At 35.1% G+C, this 23,161-nt stretch overlaps 1 protein-coding gene across 1 annotated transcript; it reads right to left on the reverse strand.

Annotated features, from left to right (window-relative positions):
- Positions 1-1,713: 1,713 nt before the first annotated feature.
- Positions 1,714-18,908, reverse strand: LOC134386263 (sulfotransferase 1 family member D1-like). Its single transcript, XM_063108392.1, has 7 exons — positions 18,761-18,908; positions 14,926-15,051; positions 13,991-14,088; positions 10,488-10,614; positions 5,848-5,942; positions 4,423-4,603; positions 1,714-1,826 (listed from the first exon to the last, which is right to left on the reverse strand). Exons 1-7 carry the CDS (start codon positions 18,906-18,908, stop codon positions 1,714-1,716), a joined length of 888 nt encoding a protein of 295 aa, XP_062964462.1.
- Between the last annotated feature and the right edge of the window lie 4,253 nt (positions 18,909-23,161).

The raw sequence follows: 23,161 nt of genomic DNA on the forward strand, positions 1-23,161 counted from the left end.
CCTTTATGACCACTACAACTGAGTACTAAAATAATCTGAATTTAGAATCATAATTCCAAAAAAAAGTACTAAGGCAATATTTTAAAACATAATGAAGAAACGTCAGTCTCATTTTTCCCAATGATAATAAAAATATTTTAGTGAGACTAAATGTACAATGTATAGTTTAAAAAGTAATATATTATAGGCTATTTATTCTATTTTTCTCATTTTAATTCATATTTATGTGCATTTCACAGTGTGAGTAAATATTAACACAACATGCATATGTATAATTTACAAATAAACAATTATATATATATTATTGGAGTATACTCAAAACATTTTATTTTAATGGTGAATGTTTCAAAAGATTTGGAAACTGCTAGATTAGATTATCAAACGCTCACAAAGACTGAAGTTGGAGAACATCTATTTTCCACTTCAGGGAAGATTTTCAGTGATCCTTGTAAATATAATCACATCTCGATTAGCTAGAAGTTTAGAGGTATGATGAACATGCAATGGCAGGTATTTGAGAACATAAAAGTGGGAGAATATAGGAGGATACCCTAGTGTGGGAATATGGAAATAAGGATGAATAACTGAGACTATTAAAAGGAACAGTGATCAAACTGTTCCTTCCTATGCTTTTGTTGAATATTTGACATGTGTTGGGTTGGGTACGTAATAACTTTCTCTGCCAGTTTACTTATCAGTAAAATTGGGAAAATTTAGAATATGTATCTTAAAGAGTCTCCTGATGGTCAGTTGAAGTAAAGCCATGTGAATTGTATAGTACGATGTGTGGTACATAGTAAGCTATCAATAAATATCAGCTATTAGTATCATGGCTGTTTCTTAACTTCTCATAATTATTCCTCTGCCTGTGTGTGTCTATGTGTGCTTTGATAGACTTTATTTTTTTAGAGCAGTTTTAGGTTCACAGCAAAATTGAGCAGAAGGTACAAAGTTTCCGTGTATTTTCTTTTTATCCCTGACCTGACAGAAACTTCTTTGCATTCAGGATTCATGTTATGTTTTTTGTTATCCGTAAGGCACATTATTTACACACAGGAAGTATTTAATACATTTTGATTAGTCTGATATAATGATAACTGCTAGCTAGTTTTTCTCTCTGAGAGTAGCCAATACATTTTTATGCAAATGATACTTTGGTAACAAATATTTACTAATTACTTTTTTGGTTTTATTTTAGATCATTAATATATAAAGTATAACAGTAGGACACTATGAATAATAAATTATCCAAAATTCACAGTAAACCATTCTAAGGTGATAAATTTCAGTGAACTTATGCAGAAATGTCATTGATCTTATATTACACTGGTATCATTCTAAGCATATAACAAAGAGAAATTAAAGTATTGTTTGATTCTAATCCATCTGTCTTGAAAACTCCCCTAAATATCTTCTTTGCAAGCTCAATGAGTCAGAATTTGAGTTTAAAAAATAAAGCAGATAACTATGCAGATTTTAAATTTCACTTTATTATTTAATTTTTAAGACTAATACAATCATTGTGGAAGTAGTTAAAATCATAGCGATTTTCCTATGCAAACTTTGAAATTTTTTGATTACTTTATTGTAAACAACTCATCTAAGTGAATAAGGAAACATCACATATAGAATTTTCTCTCACTAAATGTTTGAAGTTTTTTGTTTGTTTTTTAAATTTGGATGCTAACAGAGATGGGAAAGAGCAAGTATTTCTTAGATTTCTGACTGAAACTGCAGTGTAGAACCTTTCATTTTCTTTACATAATCTTCTTCAAATCTCTCATACTGGGCTACAGTGAACTGATTCTTCCAGTCTCCTGTAATACCTGAAAAGAAAACATAAAATACCAAATTTCAGGCAACTGTAAAATTTCCCTTCTAAGACCAGTTTTAACTGTATTTTTAAACCTTTAACTTTAGAATGTCATATCTGCACCATAATTCTAATCCTCACCTCCTACTACAATTTCTAGATGGCTAGATCTTTTTAGTCACCAATATCTTCTCATAGATTTTTTCAATATCTTATGTAAATGAATAATCACTTAAATAGATTAGAGAAATGTCACTGGGAGAAAATCTAACATCTCAAAATTCTGATTATTTTTGGCTTCAAGAGAATTGTTAAAGAAGGATACAGAGAATTTTTCAGTCATTTTAAAACTATATTTTCCAATATCAAATGATAACTTATGTAAAAAAATTTCTATGGTCAAATAAGATTGGAAATTATGGGGTTAAGTATAATTAAATATATTTCTTTACTACAGAATTGCTCAGTCTTCAACTAATAACCATATCAAAAATCTCAAAGAAAGGACACAGAACACAGCATTTGCAATAAATGTTTGGTGAAAAAAAATGCCATTTTCATAAAATGTCTCACAGGGAAACACAGAAGATGCTTTGGGAAGCCCACTTTTAAGAGAAAAAATAAAAAATAAATAAAATTTTAAAAAAAGAAGAAGAAAAGAAAACTTGCTAAAATGAACTATGTCAGTCTTCCCATGTTTCTCAACTTTGGCATCTTATTTTATTTATTTGTATCTCCACTGCTGACATTTGGAGCCAAACAGTTCTTTGCTGGGGGAAGGGAGAACTGTTCTGTGCCTTGTAGGATATTTATTGGCATATTTAGCCTGTACCCATTAGATGTCAATAGTTTCCCCCTACTTGTGACAATCGAAAATGTCTCTAGATGTTACCAAATATCCCTTAGTAGGCAAAATCTTATCTGGTTGAGATCCAGATATTCCCAGCAAGACTTATCCATCACATACTTCCTAACTTTCTAAAACAAGAAAAATGTCTAGGATCTCAGAAGACACATTATAATTAAAATTACCCCTAATATTCCCTTTATAGCTTCTCACCAAATCATCTGTCTCTCCAAAACTATCTTAGATTTTATTTTTGCTAATAATTACTCACTTCTTCCTTTACTCTAAGAAGAATTTTCATCTCTGCCCATCATCATGTGTTGTATGATTCCTCCTTGCCTCAACTTTGGGCTAGGTTTTTTATATGCTTTGTCCAATAGAATTTGAATATATGTGACATATACCACATTTGAAGATAAACTTTAAATGACATTGCAAGTTTCCACCAGCTCTCTAGCTCTTCCTCTCTATCGTGATATTAGGCATATCCCATATATGAGCAGCTCTTTGAGTCTAGGTTTTAGAAAGATAAGACACAAGGAGCTGAGCCCAAGAGATCCAAGCAAAACTGGAGCAGCCACACCTGACCAGCATACACCAACATATAACTGTGTGACAAACTTGACTGGGTCTCTTGTTTAACCATTGCCTAAGGTTTCCTGTGGATGAAGCAGAGTCAAAATTTGCAAGTCATGTGGCCTGGGCATGCATAATAGAAAAAGCCTTGACCTCCAAATAGCACCTGGAACCAATGTTCCTCCCCACAGAACTAAGGATGCCAGGACATGATTGGAACCTGAAATGCCAGAACCCTTTCAGAAGCGAAAAGACCATTTTCCAGACAGTTCTGGTGCTGAAACCCACCATTCCATACCTTACCATAAATGGTCAGTCTTAAAGCCCACCCAATCAAAACTTACCCCACCAGTGCTTCTGCTTACCAACTTGTATCCCTAACCCATGAAAGTTTGACCTAACTTTGGGTAAGACGACAGATTTGAGCTTCTCTCCTGTCTCCTTGTTGGTCAGCCATGCAGTAAAACTCTTTTCATAAAAGCTGGTGTCACAGCGTTTGGCATTCAGTGTTTATTGGGCAGCAAGCCCATTTCTTGGTAACAAACATGTTGCTTAAATTAAAAATGAATCTTGTAGTTTTATGCCACTGAAATTCTTAGGGTAATTTGTTTTATAGCAAAGCTGACTGATACATACACAACATTTTCTCTCTTTCTTTCACACACAGATAATTCGATTCAATATATATTTATTAAAAAACTACTTTATGCAAGATGCTATAAACTGAGTTCAATGATGAGAAAGCAATAATTTACTGATGAGAAAGCAATAATTTACCATGATCATAACAACGTCAAGAAGTTCACACTTTTCCTCATTAATTTAGTATGCCTAACATAGTCTAAGCTATCGACCAAGGAAGATGAAGAATATCTAGATAAGTCAGACAAAAGAGGGACATTCTTCTGATATAGCAATGGGTGCCAAAACCCATGCTTACTTATGTACAGGCTGAGTAAATATTTCTCATTAGAAAACTTGTCTCACATGTTAGACTGGCAGCAAAAATAGAATTTCTTTGCCACTGATTATTTCCATTAAGGTTTTTTTTGTTTGGTTTTGTTTTAACTTTTCTCTCTCCAGCACTCTCAATCTCTTCCCATTTCCTTTCACTCTTATCTGACCACCTACATTCTCCATGATGTGCCCAGCAAGCTGTATGGAAACTTGTATGTGATGTTCTCACCCTTTCTCATGAAGGGAGACACAGAATGGTCCATAAGATTATTTTCCATAGTGGTATAATTTGCACTAGGGTTCTGCTTCATCACATCAAAAGAGCAGTGATAGAGGATTTTATCCACAATTTCTTCTGGAATGTCTTTTTCTAGAAATTTTAACAGTTTCTGAATTTCACACTTTGGATTCTACAGAAATTAGAGAGAGAAAAAAAAGCATTTCAGGTAAATTGGGACACAAAGCAGGAAATGCATTTACCAAGGTTTTACATATGCCAGTGTAGTGAAGTAAATAGTTTTTTTTTTAATTATTATTATTTTTATATGCCTTTTTTGTTTTGCTTTCCTAAATACATACCTTATCCTTAGTTATACCAGGCAACCATACGTTAGAAGTGAGATTAAAGTTTGTTTCAAAAGATGCAAAGAAAAAAATTGGTTTAATATTCAATCCTTTGCATTCAAAAATAGAATTAACCTGCAGAATAAATAAGGTAATAAAGCAAGTTGGCATTTTTATTATAAGTAATTTTCAAGATCCCTTGAACTCCCTCCTCCTTTCTTTTACTATATCCAACATCAAGAATGGATTGCCTATCTCGAGTTTCCTACAAGGTAGGAAAATCTACCTCTCACACACACATAGATTTTTTGACAGTATAAGGAGCATGTATGAGGAGGAATGTAAAATAAAATCCCGTCCATCTTCTGGCCTATGGAATGCTGGAGAGGATAAAAGCAACAATGAAGGGGAGAGATCCACTTTTCATATTTCTTATGATTTCCCTTCTCTGTGCTTCAGACTGTACATAGTAGAGCATATTAGATACAATGAAAGGGTGGCACTCAGGCGATAGAGTTTATGATATGTTACCTATCAGAGATAAACCAGATTAACAATTTCACCTTTCAAAACTTCTGTTGTTAATGCCAATATGGCTCACAGAATTCAGGTGATAAAGAACTAATAAGACAAGGTTAATTTGAAAATAGTGGACAAAATTTTTAGGGAGACTCAGTCAGTGAGAAAGGAAAAGCTGACACAAGAAGAGGTTACAGAGATTGAAAGATACTAAATAATGTAGAACTGTATAAATGACCTTAATGATGTCATATTTACATAGGGACAGAAGCCACTGAGAGATGTGAAGAAGGGATATTCTGATTTAGGTTTCAGAAAAATCATTATCTCTGGGTGGATAATAGAAACAAGACAAGGTAGTCCAAGTAAGTCAAGATGGATATCAAAACTACAGTGGAAGACAGTAGTGCTAGGAAGAAGTGGATGGGTAGACAATCAATTTTCAAGGCACAATTGATAGGATAATAAATTAGCTATATTTATAGACCAAGATGAAAGGAAAGTATGATACAAAGAAAATGAATCTTAGGTTTCTTTCAAAAATAAAAAAGAAATAGCCTATGCCTCTTACCTCTTTCATGTCTTCATATAATAGGTAAAAGATACGATAATCTTTTCTTTTCTCCCACCAGCCCTTCACATGGTCATACCAGGAACCAAAACACACTAAATTGAAAAATAAAACTTTTGCAAAATTACAATTATTTACATGATGTGAAGAATTGTTAAATGTCTTTCCAAGACCTTATTATCAATACATGTGTAGTGATGACCTATTTGTTTAAGAAAGAGGAATGTTAAGAATAACAGAAGTAAATGAGATAACCCATTTTCAATAAATTTACAATCTACTTGGAAAGGACAAACTGCTTCTGTTGTGAGGTGAATTGCGTCTTCCCAAAATTAATATTTTGAAGTTCTCAACCCCAATGCCTCGGAATGTGACTGTATTTGGAGACAGGGTCTTTAAGTAGGTAATTAAGTTAAAATTAGGTCATTAGGATGGACTCCAATCCAATATGATCAATGAATGTCCCTATAAGAAGTAATTAGTACACAGGCACACACAGAAGGAAGACTGTTTGAAGACATGAGGAAAATATGATCATCTACAGGCCAAGGACAAAGGCCTCAGAAGAAACCAATCCTGAAAACACCTTGATCTCAGACTTTCAGCTTCCAGAATGTGAGAAAATAAATTTCTGTTGTTCCAGTTCTTGGAACTTTGTTATGACAGCCTTAGCAAGCTAACACAGATTTTGACACTGGGAAGTGGGTTGCTTTTGTAACAAATACCTAAAAATGTGGAAGTAGTTTTGGAATTGGATAATGGATAGAGGCTGGAAGAGCTGAAGAGATGACTGGTAGATATATAGATGCTGAAGATAACTCTGGTTAGGACTCAGAAAGAAAAGAGGAGAGTTGTAAAAGCTTCTATCATCTTATGATATAATTGTCACCATAACAGAATTTTAGTAGAAATATGTTAAAATGCTTTGAATGTTAAAAGTGCTCTGGTGAGGTCTCAGATGGGAACAAGGAACACAATATTGGAAACTGGAAGAAAAGCAATTTTTGTTATTAAGTAGTAAAGAATTTGGCCAAATTGTGTTCTAGCATTTTGTGGAAAGTAGAACTAATAAGGGATGAACTTGGATATTTAGCTGAAGAGATTTCTACATGACTTGTTAAAGGTGCATCCTGGTTTCCCCTTGCTTCTCATAGTATAATGTGAGATGAGAGAGATTAATTAAGGAAGGAATTATCAACTTAGAAGGAGGATGGAGCAAGATGGCAGAAGAGGACTCCCCAGTGATCATTCTATTGCAGAAACATCAATTTGAACAATTATCCATGAACAAAAATATCTTCACGATGAAACCAGGTGAGAGATCACAGTACCTGGTTATAGCACAAAAGTAAAAAAAAAAAGATACATTGAAGAGGGTAGGAAGGACAGTTTTATATTACCTGTGTTACCCATCCCCCAACCTCAGGCAGCACAGTAAAAAGCCAGATACTGTCCACTTGGAGGAAGGAGAAGGAAGCGAGCATAGGATTTTATCTTAGACCCTAGCATCAGGCTTGCCACAGTAAAATCCAGCACCAGGCAGGCCCCCATGGCTTCTGACTCCAAGCTTATACTCACAGACTGTGCCTGCAGCCTTGTCCCATGCCAGTAATAATGTGTAGCCACTATGAGGCAAAATTGATCTCTACTCTTACTCTGCATCACTGCCAGCTCACTATGATGGCCTTGGGCTCTGGACAGCCCTTAGTGGCAGTCAAACCTCAGTGGGCATAGGCTTCAGGTATGCCCTCGTGCTGAGCCAGCCTCAGCAGTCATGGGATCCCAGCCTTGCGCTGCACCAGCTATGGCAGTCCCCAGCTTAGTGCACTGCTAAAGCTGCAATGGCCACAGCAGTTTTCAGTTTAGCGACCATGCCAGACACCTGCCCAGAATCTCTGTACAGGATTGCTGTTGAACGGTATTCCCAGAAAAGCCAGTCTATGAAGACTGAAACAAGTACCTGCTTTTTTAGTTGCATAGACACCAATGCATGACTACCAGGATCAAGAACAATCAGAGAACATGATGTCACCAAGAAGGCAAAATAAACTGCCAGTGAGTGACTCTAAATAAATGGAGGTTGCATGAACCTGCCTGGCAAAGAATTAAAAATAACTGTTTTAAGAAAGATCAGTGAATTTCAATAAAATACAAAAAACTAATTTTTTTAAATGAAGAAAACAATAAGTGAACAGAATAAAAAATTTAACAGAGAATAACATAATAAAAAGGGAATTATTAATTTAAAAAGAACTAGAATTTGAAGATTTGGATAATTGTCAGTTTATCCACATTGTAAAAAAATGAAAAAGTGTGTTCAGGAGAGAATCCCATGAGTGTAGCTGGACAAACTTTATCAAACAGATTAGACACATGGCTTGTGGATCCAATCAACCATCTCAACCATCTCAGTAGAAACAAAATGAGTTTGGACTGAATGGGGTCAAGGGCAGATTGAAATGAAGGAACAGTGTCACATTTCTGATATTCTATGGGCAAGAAATAGACAAATGAAGCAGTCTGGCTGCAAACAATTTATCTTTCAGGAAAAGAAAACAATGACCTTGAAGAAGGTTCATAAGGCCATAGGGCTACCACCACAACCATGCATCCAAAAGACAAAGTCCCCAAAAGTAGGGCCACCACCCAGGGCCCCAGGAGGCAGGGTTCCCTCCCAAGTTTGAGGGGGTGGGAGCATAATTCTGATGTGCTTAGAGAAGAGAGGATCAAGCCAAGGAAGACTATTCTTGAGCCTAAATTTAATGGAATTTTTCCTGCTAGGTTTTAGGCTTTTGTCTTTCTGATTTCTGCCTTTTGGAATGGGAATGTCTGTCCTACACCTGTCCCATCATTGTATTTTGAAAGGAGATAACCCATCATTTGAATTCACAGGTTCACAGTTGGAGAGGAATTTTGCCTCAGGATGAGTCATACCTTAAATCTCACTTATACATTATTTAGATGATATTTAGATGAATTTTGGACTTAGATTTGATGCTGAAATAGGTTGAGACTTTGGGGGCTGTTAGGATGGAGTGAATGTATTGTTCATGTGAGAAGGAAATTAATTTGGGGGGCCAGAGGAGAGCGTCTAGGGCTCAATTTTGTCCCCAAATTTTATATATTGAAGTCCTAACCCTTAGTATCTCAAAATTTGGCTGGATTTGGAGATTGGGTCTTCAAAATGGTAATCAATTTAAAATTAGGTCATTAGGGTGGCCTCTAATGCCTTATGACTAGAGTCACTATAAGAAGAGAAAATTAGGAGAGAGACAAACAGAGGGAAGACAATGTGAAGACACAGGGAGAAAACGTCCATCTACAAGCCAAGGAGATACCTCAGAAGAAACCAATCCTGAGGACACCTTGATCTTGGACATCTAGGCTTCAGAACTGTGAGAAAATAGATTTCTATTGTTTAAGCCACCAAGTCTGTGGTATTTTGTTATGACAGACCCACCAAACTAATAAAACTTCTAATAAACAAAACTAAAACTACAAGAACAAGGTGGAAGATACTGAGTAAAGTAGACAATAAGTGGTATGGAAGTTCACAGGCTAAGGAGTGAGAGAGAAGAAATCATAGGAACATAGAGGTTAAGAAAGGGATGTATAGGAAGTAGAATACATTTGGATTTAAGAAGGATAGTTGGGCTTTGATAATGATAAAAATGAGAATGACATTCTATGGACAAAGAATAGTCCAAGCAATGTCAGGAGTAAATATATGCAAGATACCATTGAGGTGTATTTGCCTCAAACAGAGAATTTATATAGAAGAGTATTTATATAAGAATTATTGGTATAGTTACTACCATGAATATGAATATGTTTCCCTGAAGAAGGCAATAAACAGAAGAACAGAATCTTAAGAACAAAACTTTCACTCAAGAATTTTCAGTTTATCTAAAAATAAAGAAATGAAATTCTCCTATTTGCAACAACATGGATGAGCTTGGAGAAACTTATGAAATAAGTTTGTTAAATAAGCAAAGCACAGAGGGATAAATACCATGTGTACTCACTCATAAGTGGGAGCTGAGAGAGAAAGAAGGAAGGAAAGAAAGACCACAGTGGTGTGTTGGACTTGCAGAGGGAGAGAACATACCTTAGGATACAAGTTGGAGTGGAAGGGAGGAAAAGGGGAGGAAGAGGGGCGTGGGGTATAATAGGGTTGGGGACACAGGGTACAAACGCAGTTTGTAGTAATGGTCAAGCTGCCAGTATGAATCTGACCTTTGCATCTTGGACACAAGGGTTGACAGCCGGCTCTGTATTTCGCAAATATTCGTAACCAATAAAAATAAATAAAATAAAAAAGAAATGATAGGAGAGAGTCCAAGAATATGTATAAAATTAAAACTGTACAATGGCATGGACAGCAAGAGAGGAAAGAGCTTAAATAAATTGGCAGTAGTCACTAATCACTAATGAAGTGATAAGACTAAGGACTGAGAAATCTGTCTCATATACTGCTTCCTCTGTAGTCTTCCTAGGGCATTAATAGAGTGCTGGGTACATATTAGGTTTATGATAAACACAAGATTTATATTTAAACTTTATATCTCCTGGCCAAAAAAAAAAAAAAATCAAGACTTTTCATTATTAAATTCCATGATTAAAGAAATAGTCGGACCCACCCTTCCCAGCCATGAATTTATCCAGGAACTCCTCCCAGGATCCAGGCTCTGGGTGTAATTTTGCCATCTGATAGAAATAGTAGTAAGATACAGCAACATCCTTGGCATTCCGTGCCATGTAGATTATCTGTGGGGAAATATAGGAAACAAAAATTTGGGGTCTATTATTTAATTGTTTTTAACTTTTGAAGACTTTAACAGATGCTTATTTTCTTTCTATGTCCGATCTTGGCATTTATATCTACATTATGGCATAGGATATTCACAACCATATATTGTTTTAACACAAAGAGTTCTCATCTCTCATACCCCTGGTTTCTCTTTAGCCTTTGAAAAGAAGAATAGCTCTTGAAACTTGGAAAATCAAGTAAAATAAAAATTATAGTAAGTATTAAATTAATAAAAATTAACTAATATCCTTAAATTTAGAACATTTTGTGTCACTTATGAAAACCAATAATAAAAAAGAGAAGAATATTTTTTAAAAAACTGAAAAAATACCCACTTTTTCATGGAAAATAAATTATTACTTGCGTAAATTTAGATTAAACAGTCTTTGTTCTGTTCATAATCATGGCTACATAAAAATCATTGCTGTTTGTAATGACCGATGTGAGATTAAAATTTATTTTATGTATACAGCCATCAAGTCAGCTTGAAGGAAGAAATTTTTAACACATTTCCAAAAAGAAAAGACATTATTATACCTCATTGGTAATTAGGTTTTCAGGCAAGTCCACTGAAATCTATTGTCTACACCCCTGCATCATACCTAATAATACTGAGGATCCGTCCACCCACGAATGAATATATTTCTAAGAGATATTAAAAGAAGTTATTAAAAGAAGATAAAAAAAATGAAGGAAGAAACCTTCTTTTATTTGAGTAGAATCAGAGTTTCCTTCACTCCCAACTGATGGGCAAAGGAAATGGGAACTTTTAGATTCCAAAGTTGCCAGTAGTAGTAGTTCTTCTAGCCTAGGACAAGGATGGGGGGCAGGTAAGAAAGGAGTGGCTGAAAAGGGGTTTTTCAAAAGATTGGGTATAGAGTTCTAAAAGTTGAGATTCTGTTGTTGCTGACATAACTTCTTGAGAAAATACTAAACCTATAAAAACATTCCTGGTCACTTTCTATTTCAATATCAAGAGACTGTGGGGATGAACCAGCTATTTTCTTTTTCTTTCATCATCATCTGTACTTCATTAGCAAGGTCTGTTTCTGCTTGCCTCTGAAGATGGTCCTAAAGATATCCCTCAGTTCTCCTAATGGCAACTCTGGTGTTTCTCTCGGACTTCTAACATTTTCATCACTGGAATTAGAATAATAAATTGAATCCCTACTTCCTTATCTCTCTTGTTCTTAATTAGGCTTTGAAGGAAAAAAGGAAGTCACACATGAACACATGCACAAAGACTTTGTAAAATAAGGATGAAAACATAATCAGTAAATATTTTAAAGGAAAAACAACAGCTGTTTTCCTCATTTCATTAAAGATGCTGGGGTAAAGGCATACTCTAAACACCGTTCTCAAATCTAGGGATTTGGTGATTGCCTACCTCCCAGATGTATTTCCACCACTCTGCATTTTATTCATTATGCTTAGAGCTACACCAAACTCGGACACTTCTCTTGCTGTTTCACATTTCTTAGCCTATGCACATGCAGTTTTTTTCTCTGTGATGTGTCCTTGTAAATATAAAAAATCCCCTACTCTTCCTTCAAAATGCTGACCAAATGTTTCTTCATTTTTGAGCCTTCTTTGCTACACGAAATCTTTCTGACTTCATGTTTTAGCACCTACCTTATTGATATGTACTTATTTTTCAAACATAATAACAAGAAAGTCAAGGGTTCAGTTCCCTTTACCAAGCCAGCCATAAGAAATATATGTATTTTTATAATATAATATTTTATTAAAATTTATTAGAAATATATATTCTACTCTGCCATAAAAAGAAAGAAATTCTTCGATTTGCAACAACAGGGATGAGCTTGGAGAAACTTACGTTGAGTGAAATAAGCAAAGCACAGAGGGAAAAATACCACATGTGCACACTCATAAGTGGGAGCTAAGAGAGAAAGAAGGAAGGAAAGAAAGACCACAGTGGTGCATTGGACTTGCAGAGGGAGAGAACACACCTAGGAATACAAAGTGGAGTGGGGAAAGGGGGAGGAGGAGGGAGATTGGGGATAATTGAGTAGGAGACATGGGGTACAATTGCAATTGCTGGTAGGTAGTGCTCATGCTGCCAGTAAGGATCTGACCTTCACATTTTGGGCACAAGGGGTGGCAATCAGCTTTGTATCTCATGAATATTCATAATCAATAAAAATAAAAATATATATCAAAATATATTTTAAATTTCTTAAAATAGATTAATATATTTCTTAGAAATATATATTATAAAAATATAATATTTTATAACATATATATGTCTTTCCCCCCAATATTTGAGATATTCTATAGGACTATATGCTATGTAGTACAAAGGTCACTGACGTTTCCAACCAATGGCTAACAGCCCCAGATAATAATAATGATAAAAATAATGTCTTATTTATGTTTGAGTTTATAATGCCAGTCATGGTATCTGATGCATACATGGTAACACTTCCATAGATGATTAGTGATTATATGTTTATTAAATGATTTTGATAATAGAAAACTAAAAGAAATAAAATTCCAAGGAAGAAAAAGAAATTATAGTCAGATTCAGCAGTCTACATGGAAGAAAAAAAGCAAAAACAAAATAACAAGCACAGTAGGGATAGATCTCATAAATATTATTTTGATTGAAATAAGTAAATATTCAAGAGTATGTATTTTATGATTACAGACAAAACAGGAAAATAAATTTATGGTGAAAATATTCACGATAGCATTATTTTTGGAGATAGGAGATGCTGACTGAAAGGAAGTGTGCAGAAACAGAGCTTTTGAAGTGCTGGTAATGTTCTATTTCTTGATCTGGGTGCTGGTTTGGTGGGTAGGTTCATTTCGTGAAAATTCATCAAGCTGTATATTTAGGACTTATGGATCTTTCTTCTTAAATGTTATGCTTAAAGAACTTTTTTTTTTTAAAGCCTAAAACTAACTCAAAAATGTATATAATTATATATAATTTATATCCTATAAGTTATGTATACTTGTAAGTCCACATTTGTAAATTATAATTATGCTAAATTATAAAGAATCAGTTCTGGAATTATTTGAATATCTACTGTTTAAAAGTAGTTGATAGTAGTAAAAAGGATTGAGATAGAATGAAATGTATCTTTGTGAACAGAAAACCTCACAGGATTTTTGTGCTTGGCAACTGAGTGTAATCTCTGTCTACATCATTCATGTCCACTGGTGTTATTTTGATCCTTAGCATACAGAGGCTACATTATTACTTTGGCAATGACTTATTCAGGGTTTGCAATCCCTTACCTTGTGTTTCTGCATAATTTGTAAAAGAAATAACACAAATAAAGATTATTTTTCTTTAAACTTTACTACCTTGCAGTCATTCTTCCAAAATGAAGAAGGGAGAAGTTGAACGGGTAGGTGTGTTTTTATTAATCGGGGAGACTGCATGTTGTTCAACAGCTCAACACCTACAAGTACAAAAATTAGGAAACTACATTATAAATGTGGAATTATAAAGGCCATTTACAATCTAATCTAAGACTTTCTAAACATTAACCCCATCAAATAGCTTGAAATGACTATATGACTATAAGGCTTCATATACTCTTAAAATCTACAATGAGATAAGAAATAATAAACTCTGGCTATACTTTTTATTGCCTATAAGAACAGGGGACTATTTTCATAAGTGTCTATAAAATCCTCAGATATAACACCTGGATGAGGCAGAAACAGCAACAGATCAAGAGTGAAGGTGTCCAAACTTTTTCTTCATTTATCTTCCTCTTTTTCTTATTTACAATATGCGAAAATTGAAATAGAGAATTCCAAAATTCCTTTCCAGCTCTCTCATATTCAAATTCTAAGATCAAATTAAGTAGTGAGGTTCATGGCTATTTTTAAAAATTTTAATAATGCAAAACTATGTATTTTCATAATCATTTCCCTTGAGTTTGTAAATATCAGCTAACTAGTAGTATATATAATTCTGGATTGAATCAAACACTGAATTTTTTCTGTATAATTATTGCTCAATATTTAAACTTTGAAGACTTCTACCTGTCTTATTACAAAAAAACATGTTACATCAAAATCTTCTTTTACGCAGATGCTAACTTTGGATGGAGGAAGAGTACAATATGGTCATCAGCACAGCTCTTCTATTCTAGCTCTTCTATTATGGATGCTTATGATTCAACTGTCCAAGCTCTGTCTGTGTCATTTTCCATTATGACTCTTTCAGATGTCAGAAAAATATAGAGGGACTTAATCATACAGTAAAAAAGAACATTTAGAGAAAATACCACTTCTGAATCCACAAAGGGTAAGTTCCATGAAAGGCACTCGATTAAATATTGCATCCCGTTTACATTTCTCCACATCCCCATTGTTATAGATCAAATCGAATATTTCACTGATCCAGGTTGTTCCTAAGGGGGGGGAAAAAAAAGGAAGACACTCTAAACTTTCCTATTGAAAAAAGAATGAGAGGGTCAATAGGGGTAGAGGAATTGTGTAACACCTAAACCAAAAAGTGCTCTTTCTCTCTTTTCCCCTTTCCTAGGAAACACTCTCATCTATACTGAATATAGACATATGTATAGTACGTGTGTAAAATCTGATTAAAGTGATCCTGCAAATAAGACTCCAAAAAAAGTAAATCAAGAGATATTAAAAAGATAGTATGTAAGTGATGATGGCACACCCTCCTGAATGAAATGGGTGGGGGAAGTAGCCATCTTTAATGAGTCTGACTATCAATTTCCTATTAATATTAAAAAGATTATTGGATCTTGGCATTGGAGAATATTTCAGGTAAAAATGTTCAACATTTGGTGGAGGGATGAAAAGGGAAACAATGAGAACTTCAAGATTTCATAAATGAGCAGTGTGCCACTCACAATTGAGTAGAGTGGATCAAGTCACTCTCATCTTTATGATATTGTGTCTCACCAGTCTTTTGAGAAATGGGTCTAAAGCATATGAGGATACGGTGTACTTAATTGTCTATAGCACTCTATGATTAAGTTACTGAGGCACTGCTGTAAAAGGATTATAAGACATAAGAGAAAAATATCTTCTTCACTGTTCTCATTCCCTTCCACATTACCAGAGGCATAATAGTAGTCCTTAAATTGAATAATCATGGATGGTAAAAAAAACTTTTAATTAATTAATTAATCAATTAATTAATCATGCAACATGGCAACATTTTTGAAGGATGATGTACACATGGATACACCCTTAGATTGGTTCCAAATACTAGAGTACCTTAGGCCCCTTTTTTAGTCCTGTCTTGTGGTCAACTGTTTCTGCTTTGTGTCCCTAAATCATGAGTACTAGGGAATCCCTGTCCCCCACCATCCTTCCATCACAGACAATTATAGTACTAAGAAAAAGGTGAGCCAAATCAGCAAATGAGCAGTGTCCTTGCACTTTCTGCTACCTGATCTGGTTTAGGCTTAAGCAATGATTTATGAAGGTAAAAAGAGAGAGACAGAGAGAGAGAAAGAGAGAGAGAGAGAGAGAGACCTAAATTCCAAAATACAATGTAACACATTTTGTATCCCATCGGTGAGTGATTCAAATTGTGGCCCACGAAATCTTATTGAAAGAAATGCCAATTTAGCTATTTTGTTTGCTTTGTATTAGAAAAGTTTGTTTTCCATAATTTTGGTTGGGGGGAAAAACAGAGCACATGGTTTAGCTCATATAAGGTTATAGTTAACTTGTATCTTTCATACTAAAATTAATAAGGCAGTGATATAAAAATAACTTTATGATATGTTCTCGATGCCCTGTAAAGGGAACAACAGCAAACCTACCAGAATATGTGATTAAGCTATTTGTAGCCATCCAGCTTGTCAGGGAAAAAAAAAAAAAATCTTTGTAGATAAACTATTCGTATAATGGTATAATGGCATCTTTCAAGATTATCTTAAAGGTTTCCTGCTTTTGAGTATATCCCAAAATAACAAAAACAAAACCACATGTATATCCTCAGTGATTGCCTTCCCTTCCCTAAACATTTATCTGAACAAGGAAATGCAAAGTGGTTTGGTAAACTGCTTAGAGAGCTGTGTAAAGTAGTAAGAAAAGAAATATGTTTTGCCAAAATGAGCTTGGTTTTTGTATCTACAAAAGTCTGTATTGTGCATTTGTTTACTTCTTAGTTGGGGCCTTTTGTTCTCATGCAGTGTTGGTGATTTGGGATATTAGAATCCTCCAAATCCAGGGCTTTGTTCTCAGAACTTGTTACACATTACTTTGAAATAATTTTGATGTTTATAATCTTTAAATAATGCCATGTCATATACTTATTTAAAACTTTTTTTTTTTAAGAAATCAGGTAGGAATATAAAGGAAAGTTGACTTTAAATGTTTAGTAATTAGAACAGTTGGTTGATTATAGGCTCAAGTAAATTATTTGGATAAAAGATGAGAGAGAGCTTCATCTCTGCTCTCTTTCCATCTCTCATCGGGTGAATCTGAAGACTGTCATTGGTAGATCTAGAGAAATAAAAATTATTGATTCTTATCAAGTTACCTTAAATTCTTCTTTCTAAGATTGTATACTAAAGTCAGCAGTTGTTTAAATTGATAAACAAAATATTTCAATGTTAAAATGTAAAAAAGGTAGATATAGTCATACACTGTATAACAATGTTTTGCACTGGTTCCGAGATAGGAGGTGCTCACTTCCCCTTGGATTGGGTTTTAGGCTGCTCTCCTAGGTCTCAAACCACTCTCCTAGGACCCAGGCCCCTCCTCTGGGTCCTGAGCTGCTGTTGCTTATAGCACCTATTTTCAGTAGTGACAGGTGGAAATTGAGACCACAGGGGGCAGACTTGTGTAATCTTGGTGGCCAAGCACACTATGCAAAAATGAGTTTATCCCTCGAATGACCTCCCACTGAAGTCGGTACAGAGCACCTATATTATTCTAAGTGTGTTTGGTGCATGTGATAGAATTTGACAAATTAGCATGCTCCAAAAAGACAAACTGAGCATGTACAAGGCTATGTTATGTAACTGAGAACCACCCCTTAGTTGAATATTCATTAGATAGAATGAATATGTATAGATAGCCAAGGTATAAAAGTTGAGTCCAGGAAGAAGGTGGGGCTGCTGCTCACTCTCTCTGGAGCCAGCCCTCTCTTTGCCTGTGAGGTGCCTATTGCTTACTTTTTGTGTTGACTTCAGCAGGATGCTGTTCACTCTGGAACCAAACTGTGCTTTGTCTGTAAAATGTGTATTTCTTACTTTTGTATTAAACTTGCTGTGGCTGCTGTTTACTTACTGGAGAAAGCCTGCATTTTCCCTGTGAAGTCTTGTGTTTCTTATTCTTTGCATTAAATCCATTTTCACTTTCTACTGTGACTGTGCTCTTAAATTCTTTCCTGTGGCAGAGTCAAGATCCTGGTAGAGGATGGGTGGGTTGAGGTCAGCCCCTTGACCTCCCCAGGCCCTCTCCTCTGGTATCAGTTCCATAAGATTATGAGGACTATACCATTTAGCCTGGGTGTGTAGTAGGTCATATCATCTGGGTTTCTGTCAGCACAGTCTATGATGTTTACACAATGAGAAAATCACCTAACGATGCATTTCTCAGAATGTATCTACTTCATCAAGGAATATATGAATGTGTGTGTATACATATATATTAATGTATCCAAAAATATATATATATATATTCCATATACAAATATATATATTCTAATGTACCTAAATCACATATATGTGCAGTTTTTATTATTTTTATTTGAATTTTAAAAGAAGAACAAGAGAACAGCAATAATTTTTCTTTCAGATATAGTTTCCAATTAATTGCTAGCCTTTTTAAAATTTTCACGTTTACTTGTACATATTTGTGGGGTGCAGTGTGTTGTTTTTATACAGGCATATACTGCACAATGATTCACTTAGGGTAGATAGCATAGTTTAGTACCCATTAGTCCACCAATTTGAAGTGAATTTATCTATAATTCAAGAGAAAACTCTACTAACAACCACCACAGTGTTTCCTTGACAAATGTTTAATGAACATAGGTTAGACATGGCTAGTAATCTGCAGATCAGTGGGTTAACACATATGGATCGTTACCTAGTCACTGAGTACAAATAAATAAAAAGGGCTTACCAGATTTGGGATAGGTGGAAATCAGAAGGTCATCTGGCCGGGCCTCAAATGATTCTACCTGGGACCACTCCTCAGCAATGCACGAGAAGATGGGGACACCATGAACATCCACTAACTCCTTCCTGCAGACATTCAGCTTGTTGTCCATTTTTGAAAGACTAGATGTTAAACAAATAGCAAAGTGTAGCATCGATCAAATTCAAAACACATGTCAATATTTTAATAGTACTGTTGTTATTCTAGATCCAGCAGCATCAGATTACAGTACTGTGTGTTTGAGTCACTGAAAGAAGAGAAAGTACAATAAAAACTAATGAGGTCTTGAACAATTATTTTCATATGCACCATTCATCGCACAGGTGAGCCTGCAGGTACCAGCCAGCGGAGACGCATGGCTCCACGTGGCCCCCTCATCCTGCCTCAGACCCAGGCGGGAGTACCAGCCTATGGATCCGATCCACCGAGTTGGGGCCAGCAGAACTCCACAGTGCTAGGGGCCCATTCTATGACCACAGAGTCTTGAACAGGAACCAAGGTGGTCTAACATAACCACCACCACACCTACTGTCAAGCAAAGACAATTCACCCCCCACAGTAGCAACCAGGGCCACTCTACAGCCAACCTCAGTGTACTAGAAGAAGCAAACCCCCTACCAAATGACCAAGCATCAGCGAAAAAAATACTAGAAGTACAAACAATCAAGAAATGACACCACCGAAAGGATAGAGTAATGCCACGAAGTCAGACTCCAGGAACAGGGAATCCTTGAAATGTCTGAAAAAGAATTTCGAGTAATGATCTTAAGAAAACTTGAAGAAATAAAGGAAGACTCAATTAGAAAACACAACAAAACAAGAAAAAACATCCAGAATATGAAGGAGGAAATCTACAAAAGGGATTAATACCATAAAAAAGAGCATAGCAGAACTTCTAGAAATGAAAGACTCGCTCAATGAAATAAAAGATGCAACTGAGAGCTTGAGCAGCAGGGTAGAGCAAGCAGAAGAATTTCAGAGCTTGAAGATGATCTTTTTGAAATAACCCAGGCAGATTTTAAAAAAGGAAGAAAGAATTAAAAATAATGAGGAAAACCTAAGGGAGATAGCAGACAACCACAAGCACTCTAACATCCAAATTGTGGGTATTCCTGAAAGGTAGGAGAAAGGAAAAGGTATCAAAAACCTACTCAAGGAAAGAATAACAGAAAACTTCCCAGGTGTAGGGCGAGATACAGACCTTCAGATCCAGGAAGCTCAAAGGTCCCCAAATAGATTCAACCCAAAAAGATCCTCCCCAAGACATATTATAGATAAATTCACAAAGCTCAAAGACAAAGAGAGAATTCTACAAGCAGCAAGAGAAAAGCGTCAGATCATTTATATGGGAACCCCCATCAAACTAACAGCAGATTTCTCAACCAAAACCCTACAGGCCAGAAGAAAGTGGAACGATATATTCAAAATGCTAAAAGAAAAAAAATACCAGCCAAGAATTCATATGTGCAATAGCATTAGTACTTTTCATTTGTGTTCTAATTTGTACAGCATTTCCTCAGGCACAGATTTCTAATATATGTGATAAAGTTACTGGTCTTTGGAGTTAGGAGAATAGTGCCTTAGTGCAGTGCCTCCAATTCATTGCAGTGGGAATTTGAACAAGCCCTGTGAGAGCACTGGACTTTTTTTTTTTAACATTTACTTGTACATATTGGTTGGGTACAGTGCATTGTTTCAATACATGCATATACTGCACAATGATTCACTTCAGCTCTGGACTTTCTTAACTGTAAAATCAGGAGTGGTTTAAATTAGTACTTTCTTTTCTTAAATTATAGGTTACATTATTCTATCTAAATTATCTACAGCAGACCACAAGACTAAGAGAAAATGAATGTGTTGGGAGGGAGGCAGAATCCAGCAGAGGAACTAAATGACTAAAAGGACAGGGTAAAAGAAACAAGCCTGACGTAAGTTAAGCCTTAGAGATACATTGGATACCTTGCTCTAAAGAACATTTTAACACTAATTTGTAACTAGATGATGCCATTTTATATTCTCAGCAGGGATTTAAATGAAGGCATTTTTATTTGCCTTTTAGCTGACATGTATACAAAATGTAAGAATTTGAAATATATCCCAAGTCCTACTCCAAAACATGCCCCCACCCCTCCCTTCACTCCCATTTAGCATGAGCTAAGTGGTTATTTTTTTTTCCCTTAAAGTACTAGTTCTAAAGTTCTAGCAAAACAGAGACTACCTAACAAGTCTTAAGTTATAAGGCTTCCCAAGTCCCTGAACTTCTCCTCAAGAATGAAAATGAGCAGTCTGTGGTGTCAGTAGGTATACTTTTTAACCTGTATCTTTTCTGAAGTGCAATTTCTTACCTTCCTTTGTGCAAGTTCTCTCAAACCTACCCAACCCTACCTCATTCAAATACTTTTTATTTAAAAAGATCATTGTTCAACTATTTAACAATTAGCTTCTGATTGAAATCCAATTCATTTTACTACACAGTAATTTCATAAAACAGATGCAAATTTATCCAAAGTAACTCAGCCTCATAACAGAAAGCTTATAAATGCATGTGATAACTCTCAGATACTTTTATGTTCCCCAAACCCCTTCTTCCTTTCCCCCACCCTCAAATAGCCTTTACCGGGAAGTAGTAGCAATATGGGAAAAAATAATTTTAATATTTTTAACATTTACTTTATGATCTGATTGCTTTCCCTGGAGATTAACTTTTCAAAGTATCTAATGTTTTCTCAGCTACCTAATATCTTTCATAATTTGTCCATGGTTATTTTTTGCACAGTTGTATTGGGCAAAGCCTCAGCTTCCCTCTTAGCTTCTTTGCTCCTTCCTAGTTACCTAGAGCTTGTCCCTTCCACAAGAAATAATTATGAGGCTGATACGAAAATGCAGGCTTTTTACTCCAAATCAAGTATCTTAATTCTTTTTTAATTTAGTTTTTCTCTAATACATTAACAAGTATCAAGATGAAAAATGTTTTGGGGCAAAATTGCCGCATAGTACATTATCAGTACTTGTGAAATCAATTACGTAAAATCTCAGTGATATGTTGACGATCCCTTCACCATCCTGCCCCTGCTGCATCAAAACTGACCTGGTTTACAATTTATGCCATTAGCTACAGGCTCTTTGTGCTCTATAATATAACCACCTATATTAAACTTACCTATACTGATGAGGGAATTCTAGAAGAGATTTATATAATCTTCCTGGAAAAAATAAAAAATTTCCTGGTGGAAAAAGTTTCTGGAAACTTCTTTAGTATGTATTCAGTTAAATAACGTTGACCAGATTCTAACTACCAGTGTTTTATCTGATGTAAACAGATCTCTTCTTATTCTTGCAGCTTGTACAAAGGTTAGCGTTTCCAGTAAGTGAAAGAGTAACAGATTTTCCAGCTCCATTCCCCACTATATCAACAGGTGTCGGAGAGTGAAGTGCAAAATGTACGCAAAGTCCTTGGCTAATGCTATATCTGAATGCTTGTCCCCTCCAAAGCTGATACCTCCAAAATGTACATTTATCTTTAATTTTGTTTTATCTTCTGATGTCCAGACCTATATAACAAACTGCTATTGCTCATCTTTTCTCAGATGTTCCTCAGGTATCTCAAATTTAGTAACATAACATAAACTTAACCCAATAGTCCTGCTCTCCACTGAACAAATTCTTGTCCTAGATTCCCATGTACTTATTATTTTAGTGATACTACATTCACCTTATTACTCATATCAGAAATCTAGAAATTATTTTAGAATCTGTCTTCTCTTTGAATCTTCCACATCCAATTGACTCACAAATTGGATTGTTTTTATCTTCTAAGTATTCCAGAGAATAGCAGCTTCTCTTCATGAACTAGCTTAGTGGTTAAGACTATAAGGTCTCCAGATTCAAAGTTTATATGTTAAGTCTGCTGTTTACTACCAGTGTGACTCAGGACAAATCATAAACCTAAGTTTCAATGTCCTAATATTAAAATGGAGGTAGTAATTCACCTACACTATAGGAAATATGATGGAGAAATAAGATGATGGGTGCAATATGTATGTTGATAAACACAATAAATGGTAGTCATTATTAATATTATCATTGCCTCCCAAAATCTACCCTAATTTATGTCCTTATCATTATCCTGTACTATGGCAATAGTCTTTAAATTAGTTGCCCTATCTTCAAGGTCAGTTCCTACCCTCTGCTTGCCAGTTACAAATGTGATCACTCTAAACCTGACCACAACCCTATGATCGAAAAGATAAAGTTTGAAGATTTTTATTATGGATTTTACATTTAAACTTCTGTGATTCTTCTTTTATTTCTACCACACTTAAACTTTAGTCTCCATCAATAAATCAATAAAGAACAAACAAA

The sequence above is a fragment of the Cynocephalus volans genome, chromosome 9 (genome assembly GCF_027409185.1).
Source record: "Cynocephalus volans isolate mCynVol1 chromosome 9, mCynVol1.pri, whole genome shotgun sequence".
In the NCBI taxonomy this organism is placed as follows: Eukaryota; Metazoa; Chordata; class Mammalia; order Dermoptera; family Cynocephalidae; genus Cynocephalus; species Cynocephalus volans.